Below are 23,245 nucleotides of genomic sequence, written 5' to 3'. Positions count from 1 at the left end.
ACATGATACTCTACATGGAAAATCCGAAAGACTCCACCAAAAGACTGCTAGAACTGATACATGAATTCAGCAAAGTCGCAGGGTACAAAATCAATGTACAGGAATCAGTTGCATTTTTATACCAATAATGAAGCAACAGAAAGAGAATTAATGACACTGATCCCATTTACAATTGTACCAAGAACCATAAAATAAAGGAATAAACCTAACCAAAGATGTAGAAGATCTGCATGCTGAAAATTATAGAAAGCTTATGAAGGAAACTGAAGAAGACACAAAGAAATGGAAAAACATTCCATGCTCATGGATTAAAATGTCAATAGTACACAAAGCAATCTATACATTCAGTCCAATCCCAATCAAAAATTGCACTGGCATTCTTCTCAAAGCTAGAACAAACCATCCTTAAAATTTGTATGGAACCACAAAAGACCCTGAACAGCCAAAGTAATATTGAAGAAGAAAACCAAAGTGGGAGGCATCACAATCCCAGACTTTAGCCTCTACTACAAAGCTGTAATCATCAAGGCAGTATGGTATTGGCACAAAAACAGACACATAGACCAATGGAATAGAACAGAGAAACCAGAATTAGACCCACAAATGTATGGCCAACTAATCTTTGACAAAGCAGGAAAGAGTATCCGATGGAAAAAAGACAGTCTCTTTAACAAATGGTGCTGGGAGAACTGGACAGCAACATGCAGAACAATGAAACTAGACCACTTTCTTACACCGTACACAAAAATAAACTCTAAATGGGTGAAAGACCTGAATGTGAGACAAGAAATCATCAAAACCCTAGAGGAGAAAGCAGGTAACAACCTCTTTGACCTCAGCTGCAGCAATTTTTTGCTATACACATCTACAAAGGCAAGGAACTAAAAGCAAGAATGATCTCATCATTGGGACCTTATCAAAATTAAAAGCTTCTGCACTGCAAGGAACCAATCAACAAAACTAAAAGGCAACCGATGGAATGGGAAAAGATATTTGCAAATGATATATCGGATTAAGGGCTGGTATCCAAAATCTAAAAAGAACTTACCAAACTCCACACCCAAAAAACAAATAATCCAGTGAAGAAATGGGTAAAAGACATGAACAGACACTTTTCTAAAGAAGACACCCAGATAGCCAACAGGCACATGAAAAGATGCTCAATGTCCTTCATCATCAGGGAAACAGAAATCAAAGCCATAGTGAGATACCACCTCACACCAGTCAGAGTGGCTAAAATGAACAACTCAGGAAACTACAGATGCTGGCGAGGACGTGGAGAGATGGGAACCCTCTTGCATTGTTGGTGAGAATGAAAACTGCTGCAGCTGCTCTGGAAAACAGTGTGGAGATGCCTCAAATAATTAAAAATAGAACTACCCTATGACCCAGCAATAACACTACTAGGAATTTATCCAAGGGATACAGGGGTGCTGATGCATAGGGGCACATGTACCCCAATGTTTATAGCAGCACTTGCCACAATAGCCACCTTATGGAAAGAGCCTAAATGTCCTTCAACTGATGAATGGATAAGGAAGATGTGGTTTATATATACAATGGAATACTGCTTGGCAATGAGAAAGAACAAAATCATACCATTTGCAGCAATGTGGATGGAACTGGAAGGTATTATACTGAGTGAAATAAATCAGTCAGAGAAGGACAGATATCATATGTTTTCATTCTTATGTGGATCTTGAGAAACTTAATAGAATAACATGGGGGAAGGGAAGGGGAAAACAAACAGTTACACAGAGGGAGGGAGGCAAACCACAAGAGACTCTTAAATACAGAAACAAACTGAGGGTGGACAGGGCGTGGGGGAAAGGGAAAACGGGTGATGGGCATTGAGGAGGGCACTTGTTGGGATGAGCACTGGGTATTGTATGTAAGCCAATTCACTAATCATCAGGTAAATGCAAATCAAAACAACAAAATATTATCTCATACCTGTCAGAATGGCTAAAATAAAGAACACAAGAAATAACAAGTGTTGGTGAGGATGTAAAGAAAAGGGAAGACTCATGTGCTGTTGGTGGGAATACAAACTGGTGTAGCCACTGTGGAGAATAGCATGGAGGTTGCTTAAAAAATTAAAAACAGAAATACCATATGATCCAGTAACTCCATTACTGGGTATTTACAAAAAGAAAATAAAAACACTAATTCGAAAAGATGTATGTACCCTTGTGTTTACCACAGCATTATTTACAACAGCCAACATATGGGAGCAACCCAAGTGTCCATCAATAGTTGAATGGATAAATAAGATGTGGTGTGTATATATGTAATGGAATATTAGTCATAAAAAAGAAGATCTTTCATTTGCAACAACATGAATGGATCTAAAGGGTATAACGCTAAGTGAAATAAGTTAGAGAAAGACAAATACCATAATTCATGGAATTTAAGAAAGCAAGCAAACAAACAAGAAAAAAAAAGACACAACAAAAAGAGACTCAAATAGAATAAACTGGTAGTTGCCAGAGGGGAGGTGGGGGGGGGGGGGTGGGATGGGTGAAACGGGTGAAAAGAATTAAGACTACACTTATAGTGATGAGCACTGAGTAATGTATAGAATTGTTGAATCATTATATTGTACACCTGAAACTAATTTAACACTGTGTATTAATTACACTTCAATTAAGAGATGTATTAAAGGCAAGAGATACTTTTAGGAAACACTGTCACATATTTCTTTTGATAGAATAAGGCTACATCCAAATCCTGATGGAAAAGTTTTCCTATGTCTTTGATGGATAATGATGTCAGTAAATTCAGTGATATTTACAAAGTAATTGTATTAAATAAATAAAATACACATTCTAGTATAATTTTACACAATCACGAACATTTATAACTGTGTATGTATGCAAACTGATTTATTCTAGAAAGGATCAGAAATCAGGGCAGCCAAGACCGGAAGTATTTCAACTCATATAAAGTGACCATATCCTGATACTTTGGAAAGAGGAGTCACTTCAAAGGGCTTATTAGACAGACTCTCCTGCAAAGTGAATTAGAGTCTGATAGCTGAAAGCATGCTCTTGCCCAGAATAGCTCTAAGTACTGTGAAATAAAACCTGAAGGTCAAACAAGTAAAACAATCTTTTAGAACTATTTTTCTCTGAACTGCCACACTTTTTAACTTAGTTTAATATTAAAAATAACACATTATAAAACTGCCTAACATTTTGTTATGTACAAGACACTTCTTTCAGTTGTGTATTATCTTATTTAAACCTCTCCATAATGCTGTGTGCTAGGCACTATTGCTATCCAGTTAAAATTTGGTTCAACACGGTTAAATAACTTGCCAAAAATTTTACAACTTACACAATGGCAATGAGGGGATATAAACCCAGGTGCAATGATGCCCCTACTCGTGCACCTAACCATGCCACTTACTGCCTCAAACAACAATCTGAAATCTGTGCTGACACATGGGCTCCTTTTCACTCTGTTTCAGCCGCTGGAACACCATGGATATTTAATACTACCTAACACGCAGTTTACAACCTTTCCAATTATTATTCTTGAAAAGGTCATTTTATTAAAATGTTTCCCATTTCTAATGGTATTTGAAGAAGAGAAATGGTAAATATTAATACATATAATTACCCTTTCAAAATATACTACAGAAATTATATATAACTATGCCTTAATTATTTTAAAATATACAATCTGTATATATAAAATTCTAAAGTACAATGTATTCCTTCCATTATTCTGCCAATAAATTTCCATTGTAATAGGATCTGATAGTATAGTTTCCACACCTTGTCAAATTTAATAAACTGTACTTACACTTGCAATATCAACTCATATGACCATAATATTTTGTAACTTTTTTTATTTTTAAGCATTTTATAATCTAGCCTGGAGATTAAATGCTACAGTCAGAATGCTCGGGTTGAAATTCTGACTCCAATGTTACAAAATGTTTTACTACAGTCAGCCACTTAATCTTTCTGTGCCTGGGTTTTCGCTTGTATAAGGGTAGTAATGATAACTTTCTCCACAGGAAGTACCTGCAAAGCGTTAACAAAGTGCCTGATATAAGCCCATGACCGTCATCATCTTTAAAAACACACTGGGGAAACAGTACAAGTATTATTGTATATAGAAGGAAGGGTGAGTTCAGAGGTAAAGTAATATTCAGAAAACTGTATCACAGGTTAGAATTAGGCTTAAGCGTTAGAAAAACAAATGACTGAGTTCAAAAGTCCTCAGTCCAGTGGTCTGTATCACATACTTCTGGATAAGTTCATCTCCTACTACCTCAAAACTGGTACTCTCCTGGCACTCTGACATCATCACAGCATAATCTCAGTATTTGAAAATTTTCAAATACTGCTAATAATCTAATATGCTGCTGAAGTCAATAATTAATGGTAAGGAGCAAACCCTAAAGATAAAATGAAATGTTGATGGTAGGTGGTTGTTAGACACAATCATCAGCTATATATGAATCTGCAATAAACATAATGCATATAATTCAAATTTGTGCACTGACAGAATCATAAAATACTACATACAGAATTTTGGGTTTCTGCCCCAATAATTACAAATTAAATCAATAGGTCTGTGGTTGTGTCAGCTGAACAGAGGCACCAAGAGGCAGTTCTGAATGCAGCGAAAATGGGAATTGAAATCGAGGTCCCCCCAATCCTCCTCACCCCACACTCCCTCCTGTCCTCAAAGCAGTGGAATGTTAGAGCCAGCTCATACTGGCTCTTGAAAGGCAAGTGTTATATTTTTGGAATTTTGTGTGCTAGTTGTTAAAACACAGCCATAATTAAAAATTAAGGTCTATAACTTACAACTAAATAAATTATTTAATTAATTTATTTAAATATTTTTATTTATTTTTGAGACAGAAAGAGATAGAGCATGAACAGGGGAGGGGCAGAGAGAGAGGGAGACACAGAATCCGAAGCAGGCTCCAGACTCTGAGCTGTCAGCACAGAGCCTGATGCGGGGCTCGAATCCACAGACTGTGAGATCATGACCTGAGCTGAAGTCAGACACTTAACCAACTGAGCCACCCAGGCGCCCCTAATAAATTATTTTAAAAACAAACTAAAAGTAAATACTCAAAACTCCTCACTTCCTACTTATTTTCTATATTTTACTATTACCTGTACTCTTTTTTAAATTTATTTATTAAAAAAAATTTTTTTTTGGAATGTTTATTTTTGAGAGAGAGAGAGAGAGAGAGAGACAGAGCATGAGCGGGAGAGGGGCAGAGAGAGAGAGGGAGACACAGAATCCGAAGCAGGCTCCAGGCTCCGAGCTGTCAGCATAGAGCCTGACGCGGGGCTCGAACTCACGAGCTGTGAGATCATGACCTGAACCGAAGTCGAACGCTCAACCGACTGAGCCAGCCAGGCGCCCCTTTATTTTTTTAATGTTTATTTGTTTATTTTTGAGACAGCAAGAGACAATAAGGTGCCGTGGGGGTGTGTAGAAGGGTCAGAGAGAGGGAGAAAGAGAATCCCAAGCAGGCTCCAAGCTGTCACACACAGCACAACACAGCGACTGATGTCCCAAACTGTGAGATTGTGACCTGAGCCAAAATCAAGAGTCAGACACTTAACTGACTAAGCTACCCAGGTGCCCCTATTACCTGTATTCTTAAGATACTTTACAATGGGGTGCTATTGTGTGTCTCTTCCCAATCCACATTCAGTAACACATTAATTGCCTGAAACAGGTCACCGTGGCAGTAGTCACATCATGGAAGTCAATAAATGCGACACATTAGGATCACCCCCCTCGACCCTGCTCCAGTCTAAGAGTTATTCCCATTTACCAGAACAACGCTGCCTTAAAGTTACAGGTCAGCTGCTTACTTCTTGGTAACTCTATCTACTAATGTTTTACAAACCCAATTAAAAAGGTACCAAGAAAGAAGGAAAACGTTATGTTTAAAAAGCTGACCACCTTAACATCTTTTGAAGGCACTTATTTTTTTCTAAACAATCCTTTCTGACATACAAATGTTCCTAAATATTGACACACGTGTAAATTCCTTCTTGTCTGTGAGTTGTGCTCAGATTAATTGTGTTTTAAAATAAAATGCATAGTGGTGCTTGGGTGGCTCAGTTGGTTGAGCATCTGACTCCTGAGGTCATGCTCTCACAGTCGTGGGATAGAGCCCTGCGTTGGGCTCAGTGCTGACAGTGCAGAGCCTGCTTCAGATTCTCACTCTCTCCCTCTCTGTCCCTTCCCTGCTTACTCTGGCATGCACACTCTCTCTCTCGCTCTCAAAAAAAATTAATAAACGTTAAAAATATTTTTTTAATAAAATAAAATTCATTTTCAAAACAACTATCAAAACAGGATGAAATGTACACAGCACAAAGAAAAAAATAAAAACTTATTCCTGAGAAATTCATTGCATAAAGCAAAAGTTAATGAAGGAAATATATGATTCTAGAAGGTAGGTATACGACCTGTGAGGTCTGTGCCAGGAATGGGGGAAGGGTGTGAGGAAAGGATGTCAGAGGGGAAGGAGACAGAATCCTGAGGACCCTGGAGGCCAGAGAAGATACTGGCTTTTCTTCTACGGCTATGATTTTGGCATATTATTAGACTTGAAGAAAAACTACAGGAATAGCTTAGGATAGTTTTAAGTTATTAAAAAATAACCACAGATTTTAACAGTAAAAGAACAGTAAGAATAGTAACAACACGTTATTCAACTTACCCTTAAAATGTCGGTCTTCAACTGCAATTCTGTCGGTGGGGCTGAGTGCATTAACCCCAGGAGAGTGCCCATGTCATCCTCCCCGTTTGGGGACAGCACCAACTGCTGGATAATCATCAGGGCATGCTGCCGGCACTGAGGGTACTTCACGATATTATGTGCACATCTCGCACCTCCAAATTCCCGGAAAATTCCTTGAAAGAGAAAAAAGAACAACATGGGCTAACTTAAAACATTCTAAGACAAAACAGATGAATTAAAATTTGATCTTTTTGTAGGAAGAGTAACTCAAAAGAATGCAAATAAGATGCACCCAACCATTTCCCCTTTTAAATTACAACACAAAACTGCACTGTGGGATGTCAGCAAAGGCATAACCAAATCCTCTCTAGATGTCTTTAATGCAAGAATAACACCCTAAGTTCACCATGTTCACATTCTCCAAATCTAGAACATACAGAAATTCCACAGGTAGCCTCCAACGAGACCCAATATTTTTATGTAAAGGCTTTAAGCTGAACAATAATAGAAATCAATTTGTGTAAAAAGCTCTCATAGGAACAATAGCCCAAATAAATGAGATTTAAACTGAATGAGACATTCAAAATAGTAGCAAGAAAGAAATGGAATAAATTATTCTACAATGAGTAACATTGCAAGGAACCAAACTTTTCAGGTAAGTCGAGCACACGAATAAAAAAAGACAAACTCTATAATAAAAAGCAATCACTGTACTGCTCCAAAGCCTTGTAGATTGATTCTTCACCCCTGTTATACAGATGAGGAAATGAGACATACAAAAGTTAAGTAACATGGCCAAGTTCACACAGCTAGCAAGTGTCAGAACAGGATTGATACCTAAAATAGCCCAGCTTTAAAGCTTTATGCTTTTAGAGTAGCTGGTATATGCCACTATTACAATAACTTATATCAAACAGTTTAGTATTATTTGGTTATATGTTTGGTCCCCATTAAACTTGGGATTTCCTCCAAGTCTGTATTTTTATAAATGTTTCCTGAGTGAAAAGATGTCAGTGTATTTTGCTGTAGCAGCCACTGTCCTCTCAACTTAATGACTTTCTCTTTGCAAACTTTGTAAGAAGTGAGTGTTAAAGTCATGTGCTGAGGTTTAACACACGGAAAGCCATGTATTTACTTCCAGGTGGCCAGTTAGTCCTCATTACATAATCATAATGGCTATTATTTTCTGAACACTTAACTGTGAGCAAAGCACTACGTGCCCAAGATCACATAGCTAGTAATATCTTTCTTAAATTACCTACTGAATTCATTCAACTCTGTTTTGGCATTTGCCAAAACTGTATTTAAGTAATGACATATAATTATATGTTTACATCTTTTTCTATCCGGTGGTAATTCCTTCAGGGCAAGATCATCTTTGTATCTCTAACACTTAGCATGGTGCCAGGGACACACGATATATTTTAAATATGTTGAATATTGAGTTCCTTTGCATACTCAGGCAAATAGACATGCGTGTGTTCACTAGCTCACTTATTTGTTCGCTCACTCATTCATCCATTTGTGGCTTCCCATAATACTTAAAATACAATTCACATTCCTTGGCATGGCCTAAAAGGCTCTCTATGATCTGAACCCAGCCTATTCATCTCGATTCATCTTCCCAATACTCTTCTCGAACTGTATTGACATTGTTGCCTGACAGATTTCTGATGTTGGCTAAAATTTCAAGTAATCTTTTTTTAAGAGCAAGAGCGGTATTTTACAAATACAAGTGGACTGTCAATGGATGGGCAGAAAAGAACTAAAGAGAAGTTGAGGCCAAAGATAAAGACTTAATAAATCCATTTTACCTGGGAGAAGCAAATTTTATTAGAGAATCACTTTTCAATACTTCCTTAAAGATGTAACATTATAATACTTCAAGTTGAATTACTAAAAATTAAGAAAATCATCATAGAGAGCAGATATTTTGGAAAATATTTAAGCAAAATCATTCAACTAAGAGTATAATATGTAAATAAAAAAAACAACCTATTTCAAAAACAAGGCATACTATAAACAGCAATAAAATATAAGAACATATTTTGAAATAATAATGTTACATACTTTGTCAATAGACTTATAAAGGTTGAAAGTCTTGCATTTCTACATAGGATGGAACCATCACTGAATCAATAGTTTTTTCTATAAGTGATAAGGACATTTCAGAAGCAAGAATCATTAGAGAAGACAAAATCAGAGAGAACACTCTCCGAAAGCATTTGCTAGTAGCCTGGCTAGTCACCTGCATTTGTGTTTGATCCTTGAAGCAGCACTGTCAAGGTCTCCATAACCAACAAAGCCAGGTGTTTTTGGTCTTCAACTGAACTATTATTTCTTGAGTCCCCTAGGAAAAAGGATCAAAGGTTCAAATCACAAAAGATTGTATGCTTATTTTGTTTTTGATTCAGGTTTTTGATAATTTAATTATTTCTTTAATATTCACTTTTACCACTAATGCAATTGATATAATGCAACCTTTAAAAATGATACACATGTCCACCGGCTACCAAAATAAAGTCAAAATCAGTGTTCACAGGTTTTATTTTGGTGTGGCTAGAAAGTCACAACTGTCTAACAAATATTAAAAAGGAAAATGTCAACACTGGGTGATATATGAATTGCTGAGTCACTAGATCATTCACCTGAAACTGATATAACACTATATGCCAACTGGAATTCAAATAAAAACTTAAAAAAGGGGGGGATGCCAAAGTTAAATGTATTTTTCTCACAAAGGATTTCCTAATCAAAGCAGTTAACAAGAGGATGCTAGATTTTAAGGCACCAAAGAGAAAGAAAAGTTTATGAATAGTGCATCTATTCAAACTATATTAATTCAACATATTTAATACTTAAATGCCAGAAACTGCTATGCTTTTATCGGATTTATTAGAAAGGATGAAAAATATCAAATTTACGGTACCTAAATAATAATACATGTGTATATACATAACATCACTAAAAAGATATATATATATATATTTTTGTTCTCTGTAATTAAAAACATTTTGAGGCACCTAAACTTTCCAAATCTTTCTCGGATCTTTTTAAATTCCCTCTTAGAAGCAGAAAGTAGCAGCCATGAGTCATGTGGACCATGTTTCCCTTAATTTTTACCGTAAATTCTTTTCTACTACAATGGCCCCTGCTCCTTCCCAATTCCCTAACAGAAGTTGAATGAACAAGTTAACCGTGTGAATTATTTGCAAGGATATCACAATGCAGATGAGTAAGTCATTAAATCTATAGCCAAATGAATGGCAAAACATGAACAAAACATGCTGCCCAAACCCTTTTATCATAAAAAGTGAATGGAAAATGCTTTACCTTGTTCATTTAGTGCCTGAGTTGGATCCTTCAAGAGAGCAGCATATTTGTGCAAAAGGTTTACCATGACCTCCAGAAGGCCCACCTCCCTGAACACATCTTTAAATATGTAGTCATGTCGTGTAAACTTAAGAAGCGTCTTCATTGCAATAATGCTACAGTGGTAAGAAGAGCTAGATTTTAAGAGGATGCTAACGCTAATGAGTTCTTTACAAGGGATATAATTCAAGCTAAAAACAACAAACTCCAGCATCTCAAAGTATTTGCTTTGTACTTCTGGGAGCTTAGAAATCTTTTCTGCAAACTGTGACAGTGTGTGCTGTGACTCCAGGATGAAGTAATTGGCATTGTCAGCCATGTAAATATTTGTGATGGCATCAAGAATGATTTGGGCAAGGAAGTTGGTTTTTGCTTTTAAAAATGCATTCTGAAGAACTGCAAAGGCTTGGATGTTTCTCACACTGTGACCTAAAATGGAAAACAAGAACACAAAAGTAGGTATTATGTGACATTTTAAATCGTGGCAAACTAGTCTATTTAAACAGATCATGAATTGTAATATTTATCAACTATTTACTAAGAACACATCCCGTTTTCACAAAAAGTCTTAAATTACTTACTAATTAGCTTCAGTCATTTCATTAAAAATAACAATACTGATTAAACTTTTAATGCATCATTATGAATATTCCAATTCAAGAATAGTATATGTTGAAACGTTAGACTGTTACAGAGAATAAAGCATGTTATGTAAGCACAGGCTTCAGAATTTGGAAATGTGCAGGGATTTCACTTCTTATTATCTGCAAGACAGACCTGGTCTGTAAGAACAGTTACCTCTCAAGAAAAAACCTTTAGCCTGAAGCCGGAGGCCAGGGAGCAGCAAGAATGCAGGCAGGAAAACAGGGGTCTGAAAATTCTCTAAGTTCCAGTTTTCCCTTTATAATTACTACACTAGAACCTCCATAAATTTTAATTTGAAAATTTATTTTGTTTTCAAGCTAGAAGTGCAATTTCTTTACGTATATGTTTCTTAAAGCGATTTATGGCTAGCTATTAGCTATATTTTTAAACATCTGATTTTCAAACACACCAACTTAAAAAAAATCTGTATACATGGCTCTTGTGAGGCAAATTAATAAAAATAATTATACAGAAATTAACATGGAAAGTATGCGAAGCACCTGAAAACAACTGTTTGCCTCTAAAAACTGTCCCCAGCCCCACAACTATTAGAAGTATAGGTCATTTGTTAAATGACCAAAAAATTAACATAGTGTCAAGAAATTAACATAGTGCCTTAAAGAAAAAGCTGGATTTTTAAATGAAGACAAACAGGGACGCCTGGTGGCTCAGTCAGTTTCGGCTCAGGTCATGATCTCAAGGTTCGTGAATTTGAGCCCCACGTCATCAGGCTCTGTGCTGACAGTGTGGAGCCTGCTTGGGATTCTCTCTCTCTCCTTCCTCCTGTTCCTCCTCCACTTGTGCTCTTTCTCTCAAAATAAATAAATAAACTTAAAACATAAAAAAAAAAAAAAAACTAAAAAGAAGATAAACACAGAACTAGAAAAACTAATCCTGGCTTGGACATTCTTTTTAGTATATATACATATATATATTTTAACGTTTATTTATTTTTGAGAGACAGAGAGCGAGCGGTGGAAGGGCAGACAGAGAGGGAGACACAAAATCAGAAGCAGGTTCCAGGTCTGAGGAGTCAGCACAGAGCTCAATGTGGGGCTTGAACTCATGGACCACGAGATCATGACCTGAGCTGAAGTTGGAAGCTCAACTGACTGAGCCATCCAGGTGCCCCCTGGCATGGACATTCTTTAAAAAATGAAAAGGACTGGAAGATTTAGTATTGTTAAGATGTCAATTCTCCCCAAGTTGATTTACATTCTAAGTATTCTCAGTCAACTCTCAGGCTCAGGCTTTTGTTTTTTGTTTTCAAAATTTGACATGATTAAATTTATATGGAGTTCAAAGGATATAGAAAAGCCAAAGTGATTTTGAAAAAGAAAAACAAAATTAGACAATTTAAAATGACTCTAAGACTTATTTTAAAGATACAGTAAAAAGAAAAAAAAGATACAGTAACCAAGAAATTATAGTTTTGGCTTAAGGACAGACACACATTGATCCATGGAGCAGAACTGAAAAAGAATCCCAGATATATGTTTGTACATGGTCTCCCCCCGCCCCCTTTTTTTTATTTTGAGAGAGAGAGGTAGAGAGAGAGGGAGGGAGAGGAAGAGAGGAGGAGAGACAGAATTCCAGGCAGGCTCTATGCCATCAGCACAGAGCCCCACATGGGGCTCGATCTCACAAACCATGAGATCATGGCCTGAGCCAAAATCAAGAGTCGGACGCTTAACTGACTGAGCCACCCAGGCACCCTATACATGGTCTTTTCAACAAAAGGTCTTGGATACCCATACTGGAAGAAAAAAACCGTATTCCCTGCCATATACAAATATTAACTTAAAATGCATCACAGATGTTCATATAAGAATCAAAATATGAAACTCCTAGAAGAAAACACAAATTTTATGGATTTTGGGTTAAGTAACATTTTTTCAATCTGAGGTCAAACCTACAAAATATTTTTTTTAATGTTTATTTATTTTTGAGAGAGAGAGAGAGAGCGAACATGTATGCACGAGCTGGGGAAGGGCAGAGAGAGAGGGAGACAGAGGATCCAAAGCAGGTTCTAGGCTCCACGATGACAGCAGAGAACTCAGTGTGAGGCTCAAACCCAAGAACTGTGAAATCATGACCCGAGCTAAAGTTGGACACTTCACCAACTGAGCCACCCAAGTGCCTCCCTACAAAATATTTTTAAAATGATAAACTGGACTTTATCAAAATTAAAAGTTACATTCTTCTAAAGATGCCACTAAGAAAAAAAGGCCAAGTTAAGATCGGCAAAACATACTATAACACAAAAAATACATGTATCTTATAAAAGATTTATCCAGAATATCTAAAGAACTCTTAAAATCCCAGAATGAACAATCCTATCAAACACTGGGCACAGAGATCTGAACCCAAGTAGAGATACAAATGGCAAATAACACATTAAAAGATGCTCAAAATCATTTAGAAAAATGTAAATTAGAAAACACAACTAGATACTACTACATACTCACTAGATTACCTAAATTAAAAAGACTAACACCATTAGTGCTGCTGAGGATGTAAAGCAAATTTTCTTACATTGCTGGTGTGAGTACTTCAGAAAACAGTCTGGCAGTTTCTTGTAAAGTTAAATATTCATTTACCATATGACCCAGCAATTCTACTGCTTGGTATTTACCCCAAAGAAATGAAAATATATGTCCCCACAAAGACTTGCTTCATATAAATGTTCACAGTAGCTTTATTCATGATAGTTAAATAAATGCTGTCAATTGGTGAATGGGTAAACAAATTGTGACATATCCAAATGAAATACTACCCAAAAAAGGAACTTCAGATACACGAGATAATATGAATGAATCACAAAAGTGAAAGAAGCCAAATACAAAAAACTACATACTCTATGACTCCAGTTTATGAAATTCTAGAAAGGGCAATACCAAAGGAGATCAATGGTTGCTAGCAAGTTGGTGGGAAAGCAGGGACTGAATGGAAAGGGAAACAGGTAAATTTTTAGAAGGGTGGGCATATTCCATATCATGATTATGGTGGTGATTGCACAACCATATGCCTTTATGAAAATGCATCAGATTCAACACTAAAAATTGACAAATTTTAATATATGCCAATTATGTCTCACCTATTGACCAGAGAAAAAAGACATTCCATACTCTCTTTATGTGAATAGAGCTATCTCCTTTAGTCAGCACAATAACCCTACAATGCAGGCCATGGGATATAGCTATCTTTTGAGTTATAACTGAAACTCAAAATGATCTATCCTGATCCATTCATTTTATAGAATATTATATTAATTTTTCTGAAGAAGAAAGTGATATTTAGAAAGGTTAGATAACTCACAATCATATGAATTCTGATTCTTAGGGCACTGTCCTGTCTAGTTAACCTTGCTTTCGTTGACATTAGGTCACTGGATTCTCACAGTTAACCCTGCAAGGTTATGTACTTTACTATCCCAGTTACAGATGGGACAATATAAGTAAGACATACGAGGAAGGTTAATTTTGCTGCATTAATTCTCTCATTGCAAAATTATGCGAATATAACCAGCTATTATACCACTATCATGATCGGATTAACCAAATGAAACAATAATAAAGTTTAAAATTGGAAGAATACTGTGAAATATTTTTAAATTGACTCAAATAGTTGTAGAATAATCAAGCTACAGTCTGTAAATTAGAACGTTTTTGAAAGTCCTATTTTTTTCTTAATAATTAAATAAAATGAAACGCTTAACTACTCAGTAAGATATGCCTGGATTTCTACTTACTGCACAAAGACTCACTTGAAGAGTTCTGTACAACCTAGAGACTGACAGTACAAGTCACTGTAGGAAGTCTGTCTGACAACTCCAACCTAAGTCATAACTTTTCAACAGAATTTTCTCCAGCGAATTAAATTTAGGACTTTCTAGTATATCCATTTATTCTCACTGAAGAAAAAAATTTATAACCATTGACTTCTATGTCATAAAATACATAGCTAACATACTGTGGAATTTAAACAATCACACATGTTGATATTTTCTGGCTAAATTTTATGCCCAAATATCATAACTATATTGAGTATTTAGTGACAATCACAGGAAAGAAACTATGAGAGGCCTTGAGGCTTATTAGATTCCATAACAGTTATTATGCATTTAAAATAATAGGGCACTTGGGTGGCTCAGTCGGTTAAGCATCTGACTTCAACCCATGTCATGATCCCCCGCATTGTGGGTTTGAGCCCCGTGTCAGGCTCTGTGCTGACAGCTTGGAGCCTGGAGCCTGTTTCAGATTCTGTGTCTCCCTCTCTCTCTGCCTCTCCCTGTTTGTACTCTGTCTCCCAGAAATAAACATTAAAAAAAATATTTTTTATAAAAAAAAATAAAATAAATAAACAGTAAAACTAGCTTGCACTCTTAGGTAACTAAATGTTATTAACTAAACAAGGTTTCTTAGTAAAAGAATCACTAGATAAGGAGTCAAAGTTAGGAAATCTGAACTATAAAATTTATTCTCTGACCTGAAAGAAATAATATAACTTCTTTATACCTACATTTGCTCAGTTTTACAATATAAGCACTTGCACCTTATGCTTTCTATTTATATCTTCTAGAGAAAAACATGGCAATCAGCGTGTTACTCAAGTTCCAACCATGTAAATTAGAAATGCTTTAGCATGCCAATGTTCAAAAAAGGCATGTTCCGACTGTTGTTTGAATGTTAAGGTGAAATATTAAGATGTAAATTTCACTGATGTTATAATATTTTCATTATATATACATATGTGTATATATGTGTATGTATGTGTGTGTGTGTGTGTGTATATATATATATATATATATATATATATATATTTGAAGTATTTGATCTGCTAAAGACTGTCACTTAAGAACTTGCACCATAAAGAAACCATAAACTCTAATGAAAAAAAGCATATTACCTTTACACATGTAACATAAAGAGAAATCAAAGTCAAACTAATTTATTCTGTCTCTGTTTCTCTGAGTGGCTCAAAACAGGGGAAAATAACAATCAAAAAAAAGGACTCACCTTTGCCTGCAGGCTGAGGTACTGCAAATCCAGGCAATAGAAAGGGTGCCCCTGTGGTAATACCAGCTGGTTTTAGTTCATTGACACCATATGTTGTTAGGGAAGTTATCAGATTAACCAGATCTTTCAAGGCATCTTTGGATTCTGCTTCTTTTGCTTGTTCCAATCTAGGAAAAGTATGATTTAGTAAATATTTTTTCTCTCTTGTTGTATTTTCAAATTTAACACAGAAAGAAAATTTCATTTTGTACATGCAATAATATATAAAGCACTCCAAGAGGTTTCATCGTACAAGTTTTCCTATATAAAAACATACTATTTTTTAAAATCTATAAATTTTATTATAAGACATTACACCATAATGAAAGAAAATTATATTAAATAGTCTAAAGACCTCATATATAAGTGCTGATTTTACATTTAACAGTGTTATTTTAGATAGCTCACTTTAGCCTTTGGTAGAAAGTATCTACAAAATAAAAGAATTAGGGGCGCCTGGGTGGCTCAGTCAGTTAAGCAGCCGACTTCGGCTCAGGTCATGACCTCGCGGTCCGTGAGTTCGAGCCCCGCGTCCGGCTCTGTGCTGACAGCTCAGAGCCTGAAGCCTGTTTCAGATTCTGTGTCTCCCTCTCTATGACCCTTCCCCGTTCATGCTCTGTCTCTCTTTGTCTCAAAAACAAATAAACGTTAAAAAAATTTTTTTCAAAATAAAAGAATTACATTAAATCTCTCTTAAGTTTCCTAAATTTCCAAGGTTATGAAGTTTCACTGTTTACAGCCAAAAATTTTATTAACCATTTCTTTCCAAAGACAATTTCTGAGTTAACTTTCAAAAATTAATTTCTTGGAAAGTTTTAAGTCTTTATCTGTATTCATTAATTAATTCAGGTACTCATTAGAATACATTAAATAGTCCTGAGAGTCTAACAGTTTTTTATTTTTTTTTAAATTTTATATTTATTTATTTATTTATTTATTAACGTTTATTCATCTTTGGGACAGAGAGAGACAGAGCATGAACGGGGGAGGGGCAGAGAGAGAGGGAGACACAGAATTGGAAGCAGGCTCCAGGCTCTGAGCCATCAGCCCAGAGCCCGACGCGGGGCTCGAACCCACGGACCGCAAGATCGTGACCTGAGCTGAAGTCGGACGCTCAACCGACTGAGCCACCCAGGCGCCCCCTAACAATTTTTTAAAACAATGTTTCTTTAAAAGAACATTTGGAGTCATTATGGAATTATTTCTTGACTGTGGCTTGAGAACACAAAATGGGGTGCAAAACTATCTTTTTTAAAGAGTAAGATTTACTGGGGCTTCCTAATAGAACTAATTATTCTCATTAAAATAAAACTGGAGAGGGGCACCTGTGTGGCTCAGTCAGTTAAGTGTCCGACTCTTGATTTCAGCTCAGGTCATGATCTCAAGCAAGGTTCATGGAACAGGGCCCTGCATCTAGCTCTGCACTAACAGCATGGAGCCTACTTGGGATTCTCTCTCTCCCTCTCTTTCTGCCCCTCCCCCCTTTCTCTCTTTCTCACTCAAAATAAATAAACTTCAAAAAAAATTAATAAAGCTGGAGAATGTACAAAAGTAGAAAAGAAATATGCTTAGGCTCATAACTTAGACATTTTGATATGGTTTATGTACTTTTTTATTGTAAAAAGTTTGGTCTTAATAGTAGTTATTTTTATACCATATAAAGAATTTTATAACCTGTTTTTTCCATTTACCAGTGTCAATACAAATGCTCTTCCATTTATATAAAATCTCTTTACATATTCTTTTAATGGCCATGAAGAGCCAACCACAAATTTGGGGAGAGAGAGAGAGACGGGGGACGGCCAGCAGAAATCAGAATTCAGAATCATTAATATGCATAAAGTTTTGCCTACAATATTCACAATTATATTTTTAGGATTAATAAACATAAGTGAAATTATTCTATCAAGAGTATCGACATTTTTGAGGCTCTTGATAATATCTGACCAACCTGTGTCCTCAGAGGATTACACCAATTAACACCCTCTAGTAATGTGAAAGGCTTATTTCATCAACTTTTATGTCCTCCTTTGTAAATTAGGGTATATATGCAAAATTCTCTTCTGGGAAGTTGCCTAGTAGTACTGGCAACTGGGTTAAACTGGTGTCACATATAAGGAGTTTACAAAATAGTACTGGTTTACAACAAACCAAATGATTTACAAGTAAGTAAAGAGCCAAAACAACTAATGAGGCATGAGTATTTTCTTCCTAATAAAATTCCAACCAGCCATTCTCCCAGGATATGTATAAAACATTTGGGGTGGAAAAGGGGGCTAGTGAAACATTTTGTTTTATATATACATTTGTAAGGTCTCATTCAATCTACATAATTATTCTTATTCACTGCATTAATAAACCATTGGTATAGTAAAATACTAAAAATGTAACTGAGAAGCGTTTACACTTTACGAACATGTTCATTAGTTCATCTAAGCTCTTTTTCCTCAGCTACCAAAGAGTACGTACACTTTCACACCTAACCACTGACTCCACCAAGTTTGTAGCCCGCATTTGTCAGTTTAAACTCACTTTTTGTACTCTGTTGACAGAACAGGAATAAAAAGAAGTGATTAAAGTCAAGGGGATAAAGTATACATTAACTAAATCATTAATTCCTTTTTTTCCATAACCCCAAACCACGCTGTTCCCAATGATGAAAAAAACTGACTAGACATTTAAAATGTGTTCTTAAATTGTGGGATTTTACCTAAGCAAGAGATCACAAAGGAAATTATATCCTTGCCATATCCGAAAATCATCCAAAAGAGTTTGGGAAACATCACTGGAATCTTTGAGGAAACAAGAAAGCCCAGCAAACATTTCAACAATTTCTAGGGGAGACAGGTCATCTGATTGCTGCATATTCTGAACACATGTAGATAAACATTCTTTTTCTGTAAGAATTAAGAATTAAATACATATTATTTATGTCAATTGCTTAAGAAAATTTTGATTAACTGTGTTTAATAAAACATTAAGTGAAACATTAAGTATTAATCTATGAAATATTATAAGATAAATGTTACACATTCTAAAAGTAAATATGATATATATATTCATTGGAAAAGCTCTGCCTCTAAGTAGTAAACAAAGGGTAAAAGAGGAAATGTTGGAAAATAGTTGACATTTATCTAGTTTTTACACCATATTTGGATATTTTTCATTAAACAAAATGCTGCCAAATGACATTTTTGAGCTTTTATATTAGTATAGTCAAAGAAAGAGAAAAAAACCCTATCTTCTATGTTTAAAAATAAAAATCCATAACTAGTTTAAAAGCTAAAATTAGAGTGAATATGGACAATGAGATACAGAAATACTTCGGGAAATAAAATTTTTTAAATTATGCTTGCACTACTTGTTACTCGTTTAAAGCAAAGTTGTACCTATTACTGACATTGGGGATTGAAGGCTTTTCAAAAAAGACTTTCTCATATCTGTAATGAAATTTATTTGTCTAAAAAAACCCAGTGTCATATAACAAAGGCTAAAAAGATTTAACACAGAAAAGGAGGCAAGAACATTTAATGAAGGATTGATGTTAGGTGAGTAAAAAAGTTGTATTAAAAATTATTTTGGGGGCGCCTGGGTGGCGCAGTCGGTTAAGCGTCCGACTTCAGCCAGGTCACGATCTCGCGGCCCGTGAGTTCGAGCCCCGCGTCAGGCTCTGGGCTGATGGCTCGGAGCCTGGAGCCTGTTTCCGATTCTGTGTCTCCCTCTCTCTCTGCCCCTCCCCCGTTCATGCTCTGTCTCTCTCTGTCCCAAAAATAAATAAAAAACGTTGAAAAAAAAAAAAAAAAAAAAAAAATTATTTTGAAGGATTTTCAGGAAAAAAAATATATAATAAGTGAAGTATTTGAGATGGTACATTGTCTTCTATTTAGACATTTAAATGTCTACAAAGACATTATAGCTGACACTTATATAGGACTTGAACAGAATGGATAATTTCTCCTTAGTGCTGGTAAAGAATCTACCTAATTTCATTTATGCTACATTGGATACATAGTTATCCATTTATGAAGTATCTTCAGAAAGGCTTTAAACTACAGTATCTCAAATATAGTTTTTTTTTCATAGAAGAGTAGGAAAGAATAGGCTGACACAGAACTTACATTATGATTAAACATTTACATGACAATGAAATTATTTCAAGTCTGTATATATCTATTGTTTGGAACATATAAAAATTTCTCACATTTGAAATGCCTCACAAACAAGAATATTTTTTTTTTCTCCTGGCAAATATAGTTTTTAATTTAAAATAGAACCTTTAGAGAACTGAGAAATAAAAAGCAATCTGTCATCATATGAAGAAGAGAAAACTGGAAGAAACGTAGAGCTCCTAAAATGAACATAAAGAAATATTCACCATGAATATACTTCACTACATTGACACTAAGACCGTGACGGGATATGGTCATAAGGACTTCTCCAGCACTCTTCCTCCACGGCAGGTTGTAGGGAGGGCACCAAGAGGTTATTGCACTGAATAAAAGCTGGAGATCATCTTTTTGAGCCAGCTCCTCCGCCGGAGAAACAAAACTGCAGAGTTTCACTAAGATCTAAAAAACACAAAACATATCTGTATTTAAATAAATGAACGGCTGGGTAAAGGGAGGAGCTAGAAAAGGACTACATCTGATGATTAAAAACCCTGAGAGTTCAGGGTTAGTATTAAGTGATATCATTAAAGCCACAATGATGGGTTCTCTACCTTAGGCAACATTAAAAAAGACACCTATAATTTAGAAGTGTGTTATGGTAAAACAGTAAGCCAGCCCTACTTTTATCAGCTCATTTAAAAAAAGAAAGAAAGAAAAAAAGAAAGAAAGAAAGAAAGAAAGAGAAAGAAAGAGAAAGAAAGAAAGAAAAGCCTTCTGTGTATCTATTCCTCTCCCTGGTATTTTTGCACACTGACTCTTTGAAACAGAATAAATCAACAGTAACTTTCGAGGTCAACATTTTAGTTTTCTAATTTGGCTCTTTAGTTCTTAGTTTGTCATAGGTGAGATGGAATTTTCTTCTCTAAAATGGACAGTTTTTTGGAGGTAAGAAAGTAAAAACAGGGGGCACCTGGGTGGTTCAGTCGGCTGGGTGGTTCCAACTTCGGCTCAGGTCATGATCTCACAGTGTGTGAGTTTGAGCCCCCTGTTTGTGCTGACAGCTCAGAGGCTGGAGCCTACTTCAGATTCTGTGTCTCACTCTTTCTCTGTCCCTCCCTGGCTCGCACACACACACACACACACACACACACACACACACACTCTCTCTCTCTCTCTCTCTCTCCCCCTCCTTCCCTCCCTCCATCAAAAATAAATATTAAAAAACAAATTTAAAAAAAAAAGTAAAAACAGGTCTTTAAAAATACTTTCAAATTGTTACAATTTCTATACAAGTAGAAAGGGGTATTACAGTAATAAAATCATCCTAATTCAAAAGTGTCTTTCAATTACATCTAGTAGCCAAAAATCTTCTATGGCCTGGCTTTCGAAGAATATTCAAAACTTCTTAAACTTTAAGATGAAAACATATTCCTTAACTATGATTTGCAGAATACACATTACACAAGTGCTCAAAGCACTAAGAGCCACTACTTGCAGAATTCAGCTAGGGTTTTTTCTCTCAATGCATTTCTGTCTTTTAATCTTGACTCAGCTTCAGGAAAAGTGAACTTTTCTTCTCTTTGCTAAAATTTCTCATGTAAATATTTTTAAGTATATATACTATAAATAAAATAACTATAATTTACGTAAATTTTATTCTCCTGAAAGTGCCTAATGAAATTTGAGTATTTTACGATCTATGGGGAAACTGCTAAGTAGAAAAAAATAATTTTACATAGTTTTCATCTGTGGAAGCTAGGTTTTACCTTTCCTACTTCCTTCAATGAAAAATTTACTTCAGTACAAGGGCTTTCTAATCCATAGCTACCAAATTATCAGGATGGAAAAAAAAGGACTAAGAAAGAATTCAGAGAAGTAATATGTTTACAGCATCAGTAAATACAGGCATTCTACCCTCCGTCCCCCAACACACACACACACATACACACACACACACAAATGGTTGGAGAAATTATTGCCTACTAACTTAACATGTATAATAGGTATTATATTTTCCCATATGTATTGAATGCAACAAAAAAAGATAATATGAAAAAAATAGTCAACTGTAGCATCATCGATGCTCATAAAGGTGTATTATCAACTATGTGATTAGAGAGATGGATGCCATTAGAGATGGCATCTAATCTGTAACATAAAAACAAACCCAAAAATAAACTACTGTTTTACAAATCAAATCTTTGTTCTCAAAAATGAACTGGATTTAATTCCTTAAATTTGTTGACTCTAAAAATAACTAGTTCTTAAAGAGCAGGAAGAAACAACACCTAGGGACTTAATCAACACAGATACAAGCAAGATGTCTGAACCAGAATTTACAAACACAATAATAAGAATACTAGTTGGAGTTGAAAATAGATTAGAATCCCCTTCTGCAGAGATAAAAGAGGTAAAAGCTAGTTATGATGAAATAAAAAATGCTATAACTGCACTGCAATCTTGAATGGATGCCACAGTGGCAAGGATGGATGAGGCAGAGCAGCAAATCAGTGGTATAGAGGCCAAACTTATGCAGAATACCGAAGCATTTGAAAAGAAGAGAGACACTAAGGCAAAAGAGCATGATTTAAGAATTGGAGAAATCAGTGACTCATTAAAAAGGAACAACATCATAATCATATGGGTCCCAGAAGAGGAAGAGAGAGAAATAGGGGTAGAAAGGTTATATGAGCAAATCATAGTGGAAAACGTTCCTAACCTGGGGAAAGACACAGACATCAAAATCCAGGAAGCACAGAAGACTCCAAGTAGATTCAACAAAAACCGACCATCAACAAGGCATATCATAGTCAAATTCACAATATTCAGGCAAGGAAAGAATCATGAAAACAGCAAGGGAAAAAAGTTCTTAATCTATAAGGGAAGACAGATCAGGTTTGTAGCAGATCTATGCACAGAAACTTGGCAGACCAGAAAGGAGTGGCAGGATATATTCAATGTGCTGAATAAAAAAAAAAAATATGCAGCCAAGAATTCTTTATCTAGAAAGGCTGTCATTCAAAATAGAAGGAGAGATTAAAAGTTTCCCAGACAAACAAAAATTAAAGGAGTGTGTGACCACTAAACCAGCCCTGCAAGAAATTTTAAGGGGGACTCTCTAAGGGGAGAAAAGATGAGGGGAGAAAAAAACCCACAAAAGCAACAAAGACTAGAAAGGACCAGAGAACACCACCAGAAACTCCAACTCTACAAGAAACATAATGGCAATAAATTCGTATCTTTCAGTACTCACTCTAAACGTCAATGGACTAAATGCTCCAATCAAAAGACATAGGGTAACAGAAAACAAGATCCATCTATATGCT

General features: G+C 35.6%; 1 protein-coding gene across 13 annotated transcripts in view; it reads right to left on the bottom strand.

The window, feature by feature from the left end:
* The window catches only part of WDFY3 (WD repeat and FYVE domain containing 3), a 243,955-nt gene that overhangs the window by 127,321 nt on the left and 93,389 nt on the right, over window positions 1–23,245 (bottom strand). For all 13 annotated transcript variants that reach the window (XM_019465333.2, XM_019465400.2, XM_019465375.2 and 10 more), the window contains 6 exons: window positions 20,186–20,378; window positions 18,521–18,707; window positions 15,772–15,938; window positions 10,070–10,537; window positions 8,985–9,086; window positions 6,716–6,909 (listed from right to left, as the gene is read on the bottom strand). In XM_019465333.2, coding sequence (XP_019320878.1) covers window positions 6,716–6,909; window positions 8,985–9,086; window positions 10,070–10,537; window positions 15,772–15,938; window positions 18,521–18,707; window positions 20,186–20,378 — 1,311 coding nt within the window. The remainder of the gene's footprint in view (window positions 1–6,715; window positions 6,910–8,984; window positions 9,087–10,069; window positions 10,538–15,771; window positions 15,939–18,520; window positions 18,708–20,185; window positions 20,379–23,245) is intronic.

The sequence above is a fragment of the Panthera pardus genome, unplaced genomic scaffold (genome assembly GCF_024362965.1).
Source record: "Panthera pardus isolate Hobbes unplaced genomic scaffold, ASM2436296v1 HiC_scaffold_13, whole genome shotgun sequence".
In the NCBI taxonomy this organism is placed as follows: Eukaryota; Metazoa; Chordata; class Mammalia; order Carnivora; family Felidae; genus Panthera; species Panthera pardus.
Note: the sequence above shows the minus strand (reverse complement) of the source record. Positions and strands in the feature narration are given on the sequence as shown.